This window comes from Aphelocoma coerulescens (genome assembly GCF_041296385.1).
Source record: "Aphelocoma coerulescens isolate FSJ_1873_10779 chromosome Z unlocalized genomic scaffold, UR_Acoe_1.0 ChrZ, whole genome shotgun sequence".
Lineage (NCBI taxonomy): Eukaryota > Metazoa > Chordata > Aves > Passeriformes > Corvidae > Aphelocoma > Aphelocoma coerulescens.
The window spans coordinates 63133525-63151420 of NW_027184085.1; the positions used below are offsets into that span (position 1 = coordinate 63133525).

Here is a 17896-nt window from a genome sequence, read left to right on the forward strand (position 1 = left end):
CTTATCAAAGTCCTTATATGGTCCTTTTCAGGTTTTCTCTGGTGGTCTTCAGTGTCTGTTGTCCTTTTTAGATGGCTTTTCCTCAACTCCAGCTTTTGAGTTGGCACAATATTGTTGTTTTGCATAACTTCTGCTTTGTCGGCCTTGCAGAGCTGAGCTGGCATCCTGCTTGCATTTTGGACTTCTGTTTGCCAAAGTTACTCCTTTATCTATTTCTCCAAGGCTGTGCTTTCTGTTCTACTGTCCTTATGACAGTAAAGTGCTGTTCTGTTCTACTGTTCTTATCAAGTCTCCCCTTGTGGGAACTGGTGTATTAATATCTGTATTTCATTTTATAGTGTAAGACATTGCAACAGCTATAACACTGAATCACCATGCAAGCTAAAACACACAAAGTAATTATTATGGTGACTACTATAAACAGATGTTTTAACCAAGTCCAGCTGGGTAACCACGAAGTCAGTTTGATGCAGATTTCTTCAGATCCCCAGGAGGTGTCATCTTGAGCTATGCGTTGTCAAATCTGTGTTTGTTTCCAGATTTCCTGGACATCTGTAGACACTCTACCACTTTGATCAATGTGGTGGTTTGGTCTAAAATACTCATTACTGTTTATCTTCTGTGAGATAAGAATTAGGAGAAATGCAAAGCAGGCACCAAACTTTAAAGAATATAAAGAAGTTTATTAACAGACCTAAAAGAAGGGAAAAAAAAATTATACCACCTTCAGAACTCTCCTCCTCCCCCCATCTTCCTCCCTTCTCCCACTGACAATGGAAAAAGACAGCCCTTGAGATGTTCAGTCTGTTTATCACTTCCATAATAACCTTGTTCAGTCCATTTAGAAAGAGAAGTCTCTTCTTGCTTGTGCTATGAAAACACTATCACAACGAGACAGCCACCCACTTCCAAATATTGTTCAGTCCATTTAGGAAGAGGAGTCTCTCTGCTTGCATGTGAGTCCCTTCCCCCGACTTGCAGCTTTTCCCGCAACTGCTTTCGAGGGTCCGCTCTTGAAGGTTTTTGGGGTACAATTTTAAGGTTGAGCTGTTCAGAAACAAAAAACAGAGGCCCTTCTCCTTCCCTGGGAGCAAAGGGTCTTCCTCATCTTCATCTTTAGGACTATCTCTGGGAGCATCTCTAGGAACTGAGGTTTTGTCCTTTCCCATTTGGAGCAAAAGTCCTCATCTGGTCCATCTCTCCCTGTCCAAATTTCTCATGAAATTACAGCTGCGTCAGCATCTGCCTATCTCAGCGCAGGTGCTTTTGCTTACGAGCTGAACACTCCACCCCCCATATCTTCATGAAATTACAACGGGATACTCTGATCTATCATAGCTTCACAACAGAATTTCAGTTTTAAGCATCTCTCTCTCTCGCTTCCCTCAGGTTTTCAGCTCTTCACAGCAATAAAAGGGTTAATCTCACCTCGGCCTTGCAGCTTTGCAGCTGGAATGTTGAATTTTTCTTATCGCAGTGGAGGGGGGGAGAGCCGAGCCACTCCGGCTGCCCACGGCAAGGCAGTGGGGGGGGTTCCATGGCTGGAACAGGTCCATTGACTCCAGGATGGCCATGGCCCGGCCCAGCCTGGCCCGAGCAGGACCTGGCTGGGCCCGCTGGCCCCCACACGGGGCCTGCAGCCACCTGTCCCAGTGCCGGAAACGAGAGAGAGCTTGGAGGGGGAGTTTGTCTATTCTTAAGTGTGGATCACAGAGGTGGTCACAACTTTAAGTGGCTCAAAGAATTGTCCATATTCAAACTGGCCAGCTGATAGGTTCTGTCAGGTCCCAGAGGAAGCCGTAAGCACCCCTTTGCAAGGACATCCCTTCCGAGACTATGCTTGCTAACCTATGACAGCAGAGCAACTGGTGTTAATGACAGTGCATTCTTTTCCTTGTGGTGCCAAGAGAAGGTCTAGTGCCATTTGTTTTTGTAAAGCAAGTTGTGACAAGCTCTTAACTTCTTTCTGCAATGCAGTAATGACATCTATTGTATGATTTTCTGTATATTCTGGGGTAACAGAAAAGTTCACTACTGTCTTTTCTAATTCACTTACTCTTAGCCAGGGTAAAAACCATCATACAAAACTATAAAATTTAGTTGGTCACTCAGTTACAGCATCTAAGGTTCATTTTGTACACTCCAAATAGCTTCTTATCTATAGTCCCGAGGGCACCTGGTCTTTATCAGTTATTGTTATGTTAGGGACTAAGGCTCCTAAAGTACAAACACCTTTCCAGCCGAGGGGCAACACTTTACAGGCTTTATTTCCACATATCCAATACCACTCTGTTCCATTTGGTACTCGGCAAGGAGTACTTGCCCAATATTGTGTTTGAGTACATCATGTGTGATTTCCAACAAAAGTTCCGATTTCATTAGTATGATCTAATTCTCCCGTTCTTTTAGGGGGTTACATCTTTGCACATATGATCACAAGAGATGTTGGTCGGTACTTGCACACTGACTGGTTTGTCTGCTTCTTGGTGAAAGGAACTGTTCACCCAGTAACTAGTATTAATTTCTTCTGGAACTGGAATTGCCATAAATAGTTAATGGTTTCATAAAAAAAACCTGTTACACAACCCCTTAGAAACAGGTTGAGGCAATATACTCCTAAGGATAAAAAGAAGGGTAAAAGTAAGAAAATGCAACAAAGAGTTACCCGCCATTACTTTTATTTGAAAAGGAAGACTTCTTTCAGTCGTTGAAAAACTTAGGGTCTAAATCCCTGTGCAGGCAAGTCATTGTTTGTAGGTAACCCTCTGTGGTTGTAAGAAACAACTGATAACCCCAGAAGGATTTGGCATGATCGCAGTAGTTGCTTTTCACAATAGAGAACGTATGAGAGTTTTTAATTTGTGATAAAGCAAGGGAGGAGAATGACATGGGAGGAAGATGGAGAGGACAATGTGGAGCAGAACTGGTAAGAAAGCTGCAGTTTCATTCTTGAAGAATAGATTCGTAATCTTAGTGGAGAAATTGAGAACTTGTTTTTATTTTCTTTTTGCTGTACTATCTTAGGCTCTGCAAGTGGTGATGCAGAAGTAAAATTTTATGTTAGATTTAAATGAATAAATGTCAGCAAGCTGTTTTGCTCCAAAATCAGGGTATGGAGGCAGATGGAAAGAGGAGCAACTTGATGGAAACTCTTCTGTTTGCTTTTTTTTTTGCTGCCAGACATTCTTTGTCTGTCTTTCATTGCTGTGGAACCAGTGAGCATGCCAGTGTGCATTTTGGCCAGCATTTTATGTGTGGCAGCAAAGGTTGATATGCTAGGGCATGAAGTTATGTCCCTGAAATAACAAGAATAAGCCAGGTTGTGAAATGCCTTTATTTTGTGAGTTCCTTCATGCTTTACCTTTTGTATTACCGTAAAAAGAAGAAAGGGTTTAGTAGGAAGGAAGAAGACAAAACTTGTTTCTTGATGAAATGGTATAGCACTTGGTACACGTTCTGAGATATTTCTATCATGCAAGCTTTTTTTCCTTGCAGAGGACCCATAATTACATAATAAAATATTAATAGAACTACTCAAAATATTTAGCTCCTAGCATGAGCATATGTAAATACAGTGTTCAAAGTGTGTAACAGATGAAGTTCTAGTATGTATAGTGGATATATAATTGATGTAATTTTTCTAGTCTTAAAATTAATGTGGTGTTCCAAGCATGCACTGTAATTGGATTCTACTTAGAGAGAGATGTGTTAAAAACTATTTTACAAAAGCTTATATATACACTAAGAAATATAATTTCTCTACTTTGTCTTTTGGACAGAAATGTGTTTATTGTTCATGTACACCAGAGGTCTGGAGAGTTCCTTGTATTCTGACTTCCTTTATTGTATTTTTTTAAGGATACATTTTATACAAAAAACCAATCTAAGAGTATTTATCCTGGCATACAGAACTACAGCTGCATTTAATATCTTCATGATTATTTCTCTGCCGCAGCTTCCCCCAAAACTCAGTGGAAAAAAAACACGTATCTTGCAAAGTACTGCAGTAGATGACATAATCTTAGTTCATTTGTGTTTATTTAATACATAGATTATAACTATTGAATCAACACATGATTTGAGGATACTGGTAATGTCTAGTCCAAATAATGCTGTAAGGTCTAGCTTTGTGTTTTTCTAACTTATTTTGCTTTAGTGGGCCAGGACTAGATGTGAATGTAATTAAAAGTGTAGGTTCATAGAATCGTCAAATAGTTTTGGTTGGAAGGGACCTTAAAGACCACCTATCTTCCAACATCTTTATATCAAAGAATTATTTTTTCAGTCACAGTTTGGTTTTTTGGTTGATTTGGGGTTTTTTGTTTGTTTTGGTTTTTTTAAAGGTGTCTTGGTAATTGTCATACTGATGAGACGGGGCAGATTCCTTGGTGTTGGGGGAGCTCAGCTCTGAGGTGGGGGAGTGGGATATGGCCTTTTCTTAGTTCAGTAGGATGATGTTATATACATATATGTTCCACAAACCTTTTAGTAATATTAGCTATTGCATTTTTATTTTTTTCCTCCCCAGAGAACAAGTTCGTTTGGAGCTAGTAACGCAGATTTCCCCCCTGGAGACCCTGGAATGTACCAGTTGAATGTTACTCTAAGAAGAGGACAGAATCTAGCTGCACGGGACCGTGGAGGTAAGTGTGCTGGTAAACACTGCCTTAGTAATTGGTCAGTTGCATGTTCATTGGGTAAATTTATATGTAGGTAGTAAAATTAAAATGCCCTGGGGAACATAACTAGTGACTGGCCACCAGCTGTATGTGACACCATTCAGTCACACATTCTGGTCCTGGCCATCAGCCACTTCTTAACCCAGTGAAGAGTGCACCTGCCCAAGCCATGGGCTGCCAGCTTCTCCAGGAGAATGCTGTGGGAGACTGTATCAAAAGCTTTTCTGAAGTCCAGGTACAAATGCCACAGCCTTTCTGTCATCCACCAGGCAGGTCACTTGGTCAGGTTGGTTAAGCAGGACCTGCCTTTCCTAAATTACTGTTGGCTGGGCCTAATCCCTTAATTATCCTGTATGTGCTGTATGATTGCACTCAAGAGAATCTATTTCATAACCTTCCCAGGCACCAAGGCCAGGCTAACAGGCCTGTAGTTCCTTGAATCCACTTTCCAGCCCTTCTTATGGACAGGCAGCATGTTGGCTTATTTCCTGTCGTCTGGGACTTGATAGATAAATGGTGGAGAGCAGCTTGGCGAGCTCTTCCACCAGTTCCCTCAGTACTCTTGGGTAAATCCCATCTGGTCTCATAGACTTAAGACTGTCCAAATGGCTTCACAAGTCAATAATTCCTCTTGCATTAGGATGTTTATTCAGCTCCCCACCCCTGTCTACCAGCTCAAGGGCTGCTTTTGCTGAGAATAACTGGTCCTCCTGATCTTTCTGGTACAGACTGAAGCAAAGAAGGCATTAAGTACCTCAGCCCTTTTCGTATCCTTGGTGACAGTGTTTCCCCCTGTATTCAAAAAAGGATGGAGGTTTTACTTGGCCCTCCTTCTGTTGTTAATATATTTATAAAAACACTTTTTCTTTCACAGTAGTGGTCAGATTGAGTTGTAGCTGAGCTTTTTTCTTTCTGATTTTCTCTTTACATGACCTAATGGCATCCTTGTACTCTTCCTTAGTTGCCTGCCCTTTCTTCCAAAAGTCATTACCTCCCTTTTTTTCCCCCCCTCAGTTTCGGCAAAAGCTTCTTGTTGATCAAGCCAGTCTTCTTCCCTGACGGCTCATCTTTCAGCACATAGGGACATTTTACTCCTGCATCTATAAGGTTTTCTTCTTAAACTGTGTGCAGCCTTCCTGGACCCCTTTATTTCCTAGCAGACTCTCTGAACCAATTCCAGAACAGGCCAAAGTCCACCCTCCAGAAGTCCAAGGCAGAGGTTTTGTTGACCCCATTCCTTACTTCACCAAGAATTAAAAACTCTATCACTGTGCCCAGGACGGGCATTCTGATCACCACATCTCTCACCAATCCGTTCTCTATTCCCAAAGAGCAGGTCTAGTGGGATCTCAGCCCTGGTAGGCTCCCTTGCCAGCTGTGACAGGAAATTCCACACACTCCAAGAATCTGCTAGACTGCCTCCTCTCTGCTGTATTGAGTTTCCAGCAGGCATCCAGCCAGTTGAAGGCTGCCACAAGAGCAAGAACTGGCAATTGTGAAACATCAGCCAGCCACCTATGGAATGCTTCATCCACCTCTTCATCCTGGTTGAGTGGTCTATAAGAGACTCCCACCAGGATGTCAGCCTGTTGTCCTTCCCCCTGATTCTTACCCACAAACACTTATCACTATTCTTGAGCTCTATACAGCTGAAACACTCCTTAATGTACTGAGCTACCTTATCACCTCTCCTTCCTCGCCTGGCCCTTCTGAAGAGCTTCTAAACATCCATTGCAGTACTGCATTCACACAAGTCATTCTACTATGTTTCTGTAATGGCGACTGTGTCACAGCTTTTCTGCTAAAGAAGGGCCTCCAGTTCCTCCTGTTTGTTACCCCGACTATGGTCATCTGCTTTAGCTGTGTTATCGATTTCAACCCTGACACTGGCATGCTGCCCCCAGCCTCATCTTTAGTCAGCCTGGTCTTACCCCTTCTCCCTTCAAACCTAGTTTAAGCCCTCTCAATCAACCCTTCCAACTCACAAGCTAGAATCCTTTTCCCTGTTTTAGATTTCAGGGAAAGACTGATTTTTCCCTCTCTTGTCTTTCAACTCAATGCCACTCCCACCTTAAGCACACAGAAGTTCCTGGTACAGTCAAGGGATGTTTCATTGCCAAACTATCTACATGAAAGTCAAGGCCTAACAGAATTCCTGAGGCTGTAGAGTGATCCCAAGGAGCAGGGGGGTAGGCACACCATAACATAGTGTCCATATTTAAAGTATTCTTCACATTACACAGAATTAATTTAAATACTTGATCTTTGACTTCAAAATCATCACCACTACTTGAATAGCCAAGGAACAAGTCAGTTGTGCTAGACAAAGTGTTTTTATGCCACTGAAATTCTGCCCCAGTAATCATAGGTGGGAATGACTGTGACCCTGTCACACGAGAGACCAGTTTTCCACTGCTACAGTTTTTTGAGAGGGGAGACATAACTTCAGGTAAAGCGTACTGACATCTTGTGGCTGGATGAAATAATGCAAAGAATGGCTGGTCATAACCCTTCTAATTTATGTTTAGAAGAGCATGTTGCAATTTTAAGAAAATCTATTTCTTTTGGATGTGTTTCCCAGTGGATACAAACACAAACTTCTAAAATACCCAGGTCTCTTGAAAAGTCTTAAAAGTTAAAGGAAAAAATAAAAGATGTCGTATAATTTTGCTGCTGTTAATGAAGATGCGGTTGGTACTCAAGCCAGAGTTACTGTTTAATTTAAGATAGTCTTTCATCAATTAGTCCCAGATGCACTCCTGGATGACTGCTAGTCTCTGTGCCCACCCAAGAGTCCTCCTCTCACAGGCTATTCAGTCCTTGTGACAGTTCCACATACACGTCCCATGCATACTCCATTCATATGCTGTATTTAACACTTTTCTTATACCCTTCAGGGTTGTTTTTCTGATCACACTTAATTGTTACTCAGTTATTTCAATGGGCTTTGTGCAGTGCTCTCTGGTGAGTAGGTGATTGTTGCAGGAGACATGTTGTCGATTTTGCGGACTGACTTTAGAGTTAATTTTCTCATCCTGAGTGTTGTAGGAAGTGAGTCTTTATGGAAGAGAAAAGCCTGGACACAATAAAGTCAATGAAGACTTATACTAGAGGTGTCAGTGGAGTATGTGCCTTTTCAAAAGCACAACATAATTAGATTAATGTTTTACAGGACTAATTTTTACTTTATAATCTAATTTTTGTTGTTGCATTTAAGTAAAACAGTAGTCCTAATAAGGACGTAGTTCTGTTAACTAAAACCGGTACCGCCAGTATTTCATGTGTGACTTTGAGAATGGATTGCAAACAACAGAAAGTAATGCAAGCACCCATTTGATGTTAATGGAGTTAATTAAATGAGTAATGATATACTGGAAAGTAATAGATTGTGACAATAAAGAATTCTTTTCATCTGATCCTATTTTGAGTTTGACTATCTATAGAAATTACATTTAGTTCTGTTTAAGTGACTTAGTCTCCATTTCCTTACTGTATTACAAAGATAGAATTAACAGTATATATACATGTCTTTACTAGGAACGAGTGATCCATATGTCAAGTTCAAACTTGGAGGAAAAGAAGTATTTAGAAGTAAAACAATACATAAGAACCTCAATCCTGTGTGGGAAGAAAAAGTTTCCATTCTTATAGATAACCTAAGAGAACCATTGTATATAAAGGTAAGACACTAGCATATGTATGTCTGATAAATTACAACAGAAGAATTGTTGGAAGAATTCAGGTTTTGTGATTTTTGTATACTGAAAAATGTATTGTGCAATAGTGCACTACTAAAGACTATTTTGAATATTTTAGAGAAACTTATTTAAATTTTGTCTATAAAATGATGATATCAACATTTTTAAAAGGGGCAAACACAGGTATTTTTATTTATTTCAGGTCATAATTACTTTATATTTCTTTAGTGTGATCTTAGCAGAAGAACAGAGAAGGTAAACTATTTCATTATGATGGCATCCATTTTATTTATGGAAATATCATTGCATAATGATTATAGGAAGCATAATCTGTCCTATTAAAAGCAATTCATTGCTGAGGTCAGTTTGAGAATTTATTGAGCTGTATGCCTGATTCTCCTAAGTTTTTTAATTTTTCTGTTTATATGGAACACAGTGAGTTTGCTTTTGTGTTTCATACCATTTTCTGCTCTTAAGATTTTTACGTTGTAGGTCTCCTTAGTAAATCACAGGTGAGGATGATTTTGTCTTATTAGAGGCAGCAATTATTCTGCAATAACAGATTGCTTGAATTTAGATCAAAAAGTGGCCAGCAATGTCCTGAGTAATAAGCAGCAGTGTCACTAGTATTTCTTAGATCTTGATAATGAAATGGAAACTAGAAAAACTGTGATGATTGTTTTATACCCACAGAACAGAAAGGTGCTTGTCTGGCCCTGGTATTTTATGGTGATCTACATGCAAAAGTGATTCTTAGTTGTGTAAAACAAAAGGAGTTAAAAATTATGTTCCAGAAAATGTATTTAGAAAAACTGTAGTCCTAGGATTCAAAATAAAACATGACTACATTGAAAATACTTGAGAAAGTATGACAACTTGGCTTACCTGTAAAATTCTCCTAGCTGATCTGAAATTACATGATGTTTTAGATCCGTATCAGTCCTAATCTAAAATTCATGACAGGATCTTTAACTGAGATGTCAAATTGGCATTGATGCAATACCACTTAAACATCCTTTAAGCATTAACCAGTACTATGTTTCACACTGCTCAGATAAAGTATGTCATTACTAGAAAAGCTTGAAAGTTAATTAGAATCCTCAAATGGCATTTTCCTGCCATAGTGACTCATAAGGAATGAACAGGTGAAAGAGAGAGGAAGATGCAAAGACTTGCAATGTAGCCACCTGTATTAGTTTATTTATGCCAAGTACCAGCCCTCCAGGAGGGTGTGTGGTTTTTTTCCCTAGGAAAAGTGTGTCAAGTGGTATAATGTCTATCATGGTTGTATTCTGAACATACTGTGTGAAGTATTTTAGGCTTTATAGCTCATTCAGATATTTTAAGACATGACTGAATTTTACTAAGCTAAAAATACTTGGTATTTTCAACATGATAATTTGTAGAGGGAGAAAGGGAGAAAAACAATTTTCACTTTGCAGCATGCACTGAGATTTCATCATTTGTTTTCTTTTCCTGCTGGAATGACTAATAGGTTCAGAAAATGCGAGGGTGCACACTCAGTAGGTCAATGCATGTGAGAGACTTGTGCTCACACACTTGTATCCAATCCATTGAGTTGTGCAGTTGTGCTGTAGCCTTTGGGCCACAGGATTTCTGTTATTACTGTCTTAACCCTGGCCATATTAAGGTTCTTGTAGAAGATTAACAGTTTTGCTTCCTAGAAGAGTTTCTGTAATACAATACTTGAAGTGCGTATATTAGAATTGAAGACCTTGAACCTAGTCCTGTCATATTTCAGTTAAATTCTGTCCTTTCTCCTTACAAGTTGTTCACAAGTCTCACTCTTACTTAGCTTAAGATATGTTCTAGTCCTCAGAAAACCTCATGTTTACAAAAAAAAAAATTCATTTTACCTCAAAAGTTGATTTTGATAATTGATCTCCCTTTTTAAAATTTTTTGTGTGTGTTGCAACTTTTCTTTGTTGCTGTCCCCCTTTTTTGTTTATTTCTCTGCAATAGCTGCCCCCAGATTATTTGCTATTCTTTCTTCAGATTTAGGAAGTCATAAACCATCTTAAATGAAACCATTCGATGTACTGGCCAGATTCCTGTGTGGATGTCAGTAAATTTATCCAGGTATTTTCTCTTTTAGATAGCAAATTAGGAGGCAGGGTCCTCATAGCAGAGTATTAATTGTCATTGTTTCCTTACACATATCCATTAAGATTTAGTGTTAGATTGTAATATTTCTAACCCTTCAAACTTGCACAGCCTTCAAAATGTGCAATTATATTATTTCAAATGCAAGTGCTTATCATAACCATATCCTGCCATTCTGCTTCCATTTTGCAGGATTCATAAAGAAATCAATGTGTAGGAAATCAATGATTCTGCTTAACTTTATTTAGTCTTTAGATCTTCCTTCTTTCAATGCCTGTATTTATAAAAATATTTCTTTTATTTTTATAAAATTGATGTTGTTCACAGGTGTAGTCTAGTAGCAATATACACCAGTGTCTCAATATGATGCAGTCTGACTTACAAACAAGCAGTTTCAAACTTGATTTTCTGGACAGAAAGTTTCAGGTTACTTTCAGGTGGTCCTGATTCAACAGGTGAGAGACATGAAGCTTCAACTCTGGAAAAGTAGTTTCAAGAATCATTCATAGTCAGAAAAGCTCTAAAGAAAGAAAGATTTCTAGTACTGAAAAATGCTCTTGTGCATCCTAGGTATTTGATTATGACTTTGGACTTCAAGATGACTTCATTGGTTCAGCCTTTTTGGATCTCACTTCACTGGAATTAAACAGGTATGGCACAAAAAAGCCTATGGAATACTTAGATATTTATCTGCTAATACCATCTTTGTGGAGTTGTAAGTAGAACATTATGCTAGAAAATAATTACATAAACCTACACAGCATGAAACAAACCAAAGAAAACCACTTTTGTTTAAGAAATTACTGTATTTATGAATGTTAATTTATTAGCTGATGATACACATTTTTACAGTGTCTGTGGAGAGCTTAGTTTTATAACCACTTTAATCTTGTTTTCATATTAACTTCATTCACAGCATTGCCACCTAATGTTTGAATTTTTTTTTCTGTTTTTTAAACCATTAATGTTACATTTTTGATTTACTTACTTCAGTACATGTAAGTACTTAATACAGAGTAAAAATATTTACTATTTTTTATGAGCATTCAGGCAGAAATACTTGAAAGTAGAAATAGGGCAAATTTGTGACACTGTTTTTAAGTAGGTTCATATAAATTCAGGTGCCTTTAATTCTCATGGTTGAGAAATTTCATTATCTGAGAGTCTGAAGTCCAAGTAAATGCATAGCTTTTTTGTCTCCTAGGCAAACAGACGTTACCTTGAGTCTGAAGGATCCTCATTACCCTGACCATGATCTGGGAAGTATAATCTTATCAGTTCTGTTGGCTCCAGGAGACCAACAAGAAGCGGTAATTTTAAATATTTTAATGTGATTGGTCTGTGGTTGGATGACATAAAACACAAGAGTAAATCTCAAATTATGAGATTAATTTGACTTTACTGTTTCTTAAGGTAACACTGAGTGATGTTTCTGGTATAGTACAACATATCTCATCTGAGTTGAATCCTCCCAGATGGATCAGGTAAAGTCAGTTACAGGTGAATAGTGCTGATTAATATGGAGGACATCAGTAAACTGTTGCTTAAGAATTTTGGACCTAGTCTGCTATCTCTAGATAAGAATATTTGAATCCTATTCCATGTGGAAAATAAAGTTGAAAAAGGTGGTGTTTCTGCTTTTTGGCTTCTAATGTTAAAGGATTATTTGATGCTTTTCAATTTCTTGAATTTACATTTCAATTACAAAATTATATGATTTTCTAAGTTTATTGTAATTCCTTCATCAGTCTTCTGAGCTGCATAGTTGTAAGTGAAAATAGTTTCCAGGTTTCTAGAGTCTCTTAGTTGTGACAAGCTCTTTCTGTTCTATTTTACTAGCTTTTGTGACTGTTGACTTGAGCAGTAGAGGTAGAACTATGGCAGAAATAGAGGACATGATTCTCACTCTGAGAGGTTGTAAAATAATATGGATTCCTTTGGCCTCAGATAGGCTGTAGGGAAGCAATTGGACCTTGTGGATAAATTTTGCCTTAAACAAGCTGTTTTCAAAGGAAAGGAGAAACTGCCACTAAGCAATGGAACCTGTGGAAGCAGGGCAGTGTTTTGTTGGGTTTTTTATGCCAGTCTCTTTCCGACACCGTGAGCCACCACTGTGCAGCCACAAAACTCAGAAAATTCACTCAGAAACTTTGCCCAGGCACTTGAACACGGAGACACACACACTCAACCCTCCCCTGCACTTTCAACACGACCAGATTTCCAGAATCTTCCAGGAAGAAGACTGTTCTGCATGCCCAGAACTCATACAGGAGGTCTTGAGCATTTACCAGAAGAGCCAGGGTTATAACCCCCCAATTTTTGACATGTATGCGGGCCTCCACCTCTGATGGACCAGGACTCACAACCATGGGCCATGATCACGCACACATCACAGAAGCCATCGGTGGTGATATCTTTCTCTCTCTTCTACTATCTCTTTTTCTTTCTTTTTCTCTTTTGAATTTTCCTATCTTAAGATGATCATACACTCCAAAACAGATTTTCCAATCTGTTACACTTTTTTTTTCCAGTTATGGTTTTAAAGCACTTGTTCTAAAAAAATTTTTGTTATATCACTTATTTAGCACAGTTTTGCTTTAATCCACCCCTAAGGATACACTAACAATGAACCTGGTTGCCCTGCCTCAGGACAGGTTGCAGCAGAGGCCAAGCAAAAGCATTACTCTCATGAAATCATCCATGGATATGATCAGCTGCATGATTTTTGTAAGAACATGTATGTTTCTGAATGCTGCAGTGTGAGACATCATCCTGTTGCTTACTTGAGGAATACAGTCAGATTTACTAGTGTTCTTTTTACACTTTTCTCCCAGGTAATATTAAATAGACTAGTAAGTCAGTGGAGCTAGGGGTTTGGTATGTAGAAATGCAAAGATGTAAAATTGTGAAAATAGTTTTATTGTCTGTTAATTTTCCTCATGGTGTTCTGTTAGCACTTAATAAAAATAATAGAATATGGTTAACACCACAGATGTGCATCTAGCTTATATAAGCAGTGTATTTTTCTTCTTTTTTTAGCAATATGCTTGTCCATGCAACTCAGAATTCTGTGTTGCAAATTTACACCACTAGAGTCTTCTTCACTTAAATGAAGAAATTAATTCAATTTTGAACTTTTTGTGCATTTGGGTAAGACCAGCATTTCTGAGTCAGCTGGTAATTGCCCTACTTTTCCAAGTTGCGTTGGCACTATCCTGCCACAATCCTAAATCATGTGGCACAGAAACACTGTACTTTTATGCGGTATACCATTATGTGGGCAGCATATTTGTTTCCTTTCTTCATCATACAGAGAGGGTAGCTATTGTGCTGCCCCACGTTGTCTGCTATTGTACAGAGGGCTCCAGAAAATTAGAGTAAGAAAGTGAAATGAAAACTTTACAGTGTAACATGTTTTTCATATGGGTGTTGGTAAATTAGCAACTGAATTGGGAGACCACAGGCTTGCTGGTTAGCAACTTTTTTAATATCCAACTGACTGATTGTGATAGGATGAAGAATTTGGTTTGTGTTATTACACATTTCATTATTAGCTTTTTTTTTTAGTTTAGCTCAAGTCACCAAATTTTCTACCCATTTAAACTGTTATATGGAACTTCATTCTGAAAATGCCCAAAATTCCAATTAAGAATCTGATTCCTAATCTGAAGCTTAATATTTATTATTAGAAACCAGTCTTCCGAAGTTATGGTCTCACAGCAGTTCTGGCAAAGTTGAAATAAAATCAGAGAAGTTGTGTCACAACGCAGGGAAGATGACCTACAAAATTATTATTGAATTGCTGTATGTTTAATGTATTAGGGGTTTAATAGGCTCTATTGCCTTTTTTCAGTTACTACATGTATTTATTTATTTTTTAGATTGTATTTACTCTCTAAGGAGCAGATATATTACAAAATTTATCACTCCAGTTGAGCTGTCATCTTTGGTTGTTTTTGAAGGGTTTTGTAATAATGAGGATATTTTTTATTGAAGTGACAATTATTGAAGTCAATAAATTTTCAAATGTTATGTTAGAGGATCAAGACTAATTCTTGTCCGCTCTTGAAAATGTGCACCATAAAAAGCAGCAATAAAAGCAACTCCTACATTCCCAGTCTGTGTAGCACCTGTTTGAATGATCGATGCTCCCCCTCTACTTGGATATCCCTATATAGATAATAATTCAAGTGCAGTTGAAATATATAGACAAAAACCTGAGCACTTTTAAGTTTAATGGCTGATGCATAGAAGATACAGATACACTGTCTCTTCACATCATGTGCAGTTTTTTCCTGTCATTGCAAATTTACTTCAATCCTGTTGGTTTGATATCCCTACATAGTGTACATTTCAAAAATAAATTTTCCTCTGAATCGGTTTCATTTTGCTCAGGAGATAACTGTTGCATTGCTTGCAATTAAGAGTTGCAAGTAATTATGTAATTAGGACAATAGTTTACCACTTTACACCATTTATATATTGCTACACCTAAATGGTGTTAAATGGTTAAATTGTAAAGCTGATGATTATGGAAATAACTGGAAGTACTTAAATTGCAGGTACTATAATTCTGTATGTTTAAAATGAGAGTGTTTATTTAGACTATAGGGGAATAAAAAAAAATAGAACAACTTTAAAAGAGGTAGTATTAGCTTTCCCATGTAACCACATTGTGTATTGATCCTGTATTTTGGGCAGGTCTCTAGCCAGATTTCAAATTGAGCCCTGTTGAACAAGACCTGCTGTTTGTGATGTGTTGTTTGGTAACTTTTTGATGTGGATTATACTTTTCCAAGAGATCCTTTCACTGCCTGAACTGCAGCAAGGCTGTTTTGGAGGTCATGCATTAGTGTGCAGGTAAAGGAAAAGTCTTTTGAGGATATGTTGTTGGAGGACAGGTCTTACAAAGCATTTTACTGGCATTTCAAGATAATGTAGCTGTATGTTACAGGAAGATGCATCCTGTCACACTGCCTAAGAAATATTGATGCTGCTGGAGGATGAGATACTCCAAGTGCAAGTTTGAAGTTAAATGGGACAAACTCAGGGTCCTAGTTACATATTGCCACCTGTCTGTGAGAGAGGTATTATTGCAAATTATTTTTTAAATAAGCAGCCAATGTCACAGAGTAATAGGTTGTTTCATTTTGGATGAAGACCTGAGGTGTGAAAAGAAATTAGAGAGATATTTGGTCCACACAGGAGCATTTTTTTCCTTATCTTTCTGAAAAAATTCTGATGAAATTCAGATTTTATGTGTACTGACTGATGAGATGATCTTGAGAGTTATAGCTGGAAAGCTCCATTTCCTCAGATCAAAACATTACATTTTGGGATTCAGATATCAATTAAGAATATTAATATAAATATATACTCATATAACTGTATGTAAAACTATATTACGCTGACTAGGAAAGAGGAGTATTTATTTTTGAGTCCTGGTGGACTGTGAAAAACTGCTTAAGTAGTTTACAGTTGTGTTTTTTCAGTAGAAAAATATTGGACATAATTTCAAATATAAGGAGATTCAGTAAACCTGTTTAATAAATAAGGACACATTATTTAATTTTTGTGGTACATTTTATTTGAAGAAATAACCTGCATCTTACTATTGTAAGAGTATGGGCAGATAAACAAATCAAAATTTCTAGAAAACCTTATCTGTATCTTTGCCATTTGCTGCCTGGTGCTTGTCCTAAAGGCATAAAAATGTGAACATTTAAAGTAAAAATCTTGTATTGTCTCATTAAAACTATGTACATGAATAAAAGCATAGCATATCTATAGTTATTAGAAGTCCTGTTCTTTTGATTTTTGACATGTGAAGGCAATTGATTTGTTGTGATTTATGAACAATCATAAATTGTGAATCAAAATTTATTAATGAATTATTTTTATGTGACTATAAAAATCAGAAAGTTTTTAGTATTTGAGAAAAGTTTAATTTATTTCCAGCCTAATGCAGTAAGTTGTGGTAGCACTAGTTCCAACAATTAATTTGTATTTGCTTTGTTCTGTTTAGCAGTACTTGTCCTTTACATTAATGCAGCATTTTAATTTTATTGCTTTGGGAGGATAGATAGCTTAAGTAACCAGTGTAAACTAAAAAGATGTAAAATAAATAAATATGAGAGAAGTATGTGTATATAAAAATGTTAAAACCTGTCAGCTCTAAAGATTTGTTAATTTTAAGTCTATTAATTAAAAATAATGTGGTTATGATGTACTTTCTGTGTTTTTCATTAATTTTTCCTTTTGGTGATCAGTTTGAAAGAAGTCAAAAATACCAATTACTTGATTTTTTCTTAGACCTGCTCCAACAAAGTTTGTCTTGTACTTTAATTCTGACAGTATTTATTATTTCCTTTTGGATACATGTGGTGCTGTGTGTGCTAGTGTGATGTTTGTGATTTTTGTGCATGTGTCCAGGCTTCCTGCAGATTCTGTTTGGTGTTGTCATCACAGGCGCCACAATGCATGTGCGTTTTTCTGGCTCTTTTTCCATCAGCATTCAGTATATAGATTCCACCACTGGAAAATCTGCAGTATGCAAGTTCTTTGGAGCTGCATGTCACCCATGTCTTCACTACAGCAGCTGTTCCCTACCTGGGTCTTAACAGGCAGTTTTTGGCTACAGGAGATGACAAAATTGGTAGCTTGATAAGAAGTGTTGCCTTGGGACCAGCAGAGATTGGGGACAGCTGTTCATCACTGCTAGCAACCTAACAAAGAAAATGGAAAAAAGGAAACATATGAGTTCTACTTGGATATTGTTATTTATTGAGATTAAAGTTCAAGGCATTGTTTTTTTCCTAAAATAATCTATCTCAAATGATGCTTAGGTTTTTTTGCTTCATATGGAAGTATTAACATTAATGTGCTGTCAGTTTGCTTGCTGTCTTATATCATGCATTATTAGTATTTATTTGGTTATTTATTTATTTATGTATTTATTTGCCAGAGGGCCAATAACATCATAGAGAAAAACCCAAGAGATTGACTCAGGGCATGGAATATTTTCAGATGGAAAAGTTCCATGTAGATGATCCATCCTGACCTGCTGTATACTATATGTTTATTTTATTGGCTTCTAAGGATGGTTGTTACAGCTTCAGCCTATCCTGCTGTAGCTGATAATGATGCCAATGCACTCAGCAAGGGTGTTCATACCTTTCTGTAGCTACTACTCAAACTGAACTCTTCAGAGTGGAAAGAATTATAGAGTGGTTTTGTTTGGAAGGGACTTTAAAGATCATCTAGTTCCAGCCTCTTCCACTAGGGCTCCATCCAACCTGGCCTGGAACACTTGCAGGAATAGGGCAGCCACAACTTCCCTGGGTGACAAATTCTAATGCCTCACCACTCTCATGGTGAAGAATTTCTTCCTAGTAT

The 17896-nt window shown here is 37.6% G+C and overlaps 1 protein-coding gene across 3 annotated transcripts in view; it reads left to right on the top strand.

Annotated features, from left to right (window-relative positions):
- Window positions 1–17896, top strand: part of MCTP1 (multiple C2 and transmembrane domain containing 1) — a 235301-nt gene that overhangs the window by 64176 nt on the left and 153229 nt on the right. For all 3 annotated transcript variants that reach the window (XM_069000758.1, XM_069000759.1, XM_069000760.1), the window contains exons 2-5: window positions 4529–4643; window positions 8217–8359; window positions 11072–11151; window positions 11706–11811. In XM_069000758.1, coding sequence (XP_068856859.1) covers window positions 4529–4643; window positions 8217–8359; window positions 11072–11151; window positions 11706–11811 — 444 coding nt within the window. The remainder of the gene's footprint in view (window positions 1–4528; window positions 4644–8216; window positions 8360–11071; window positions 11152–11705; window positions 11812–17896) is intronic.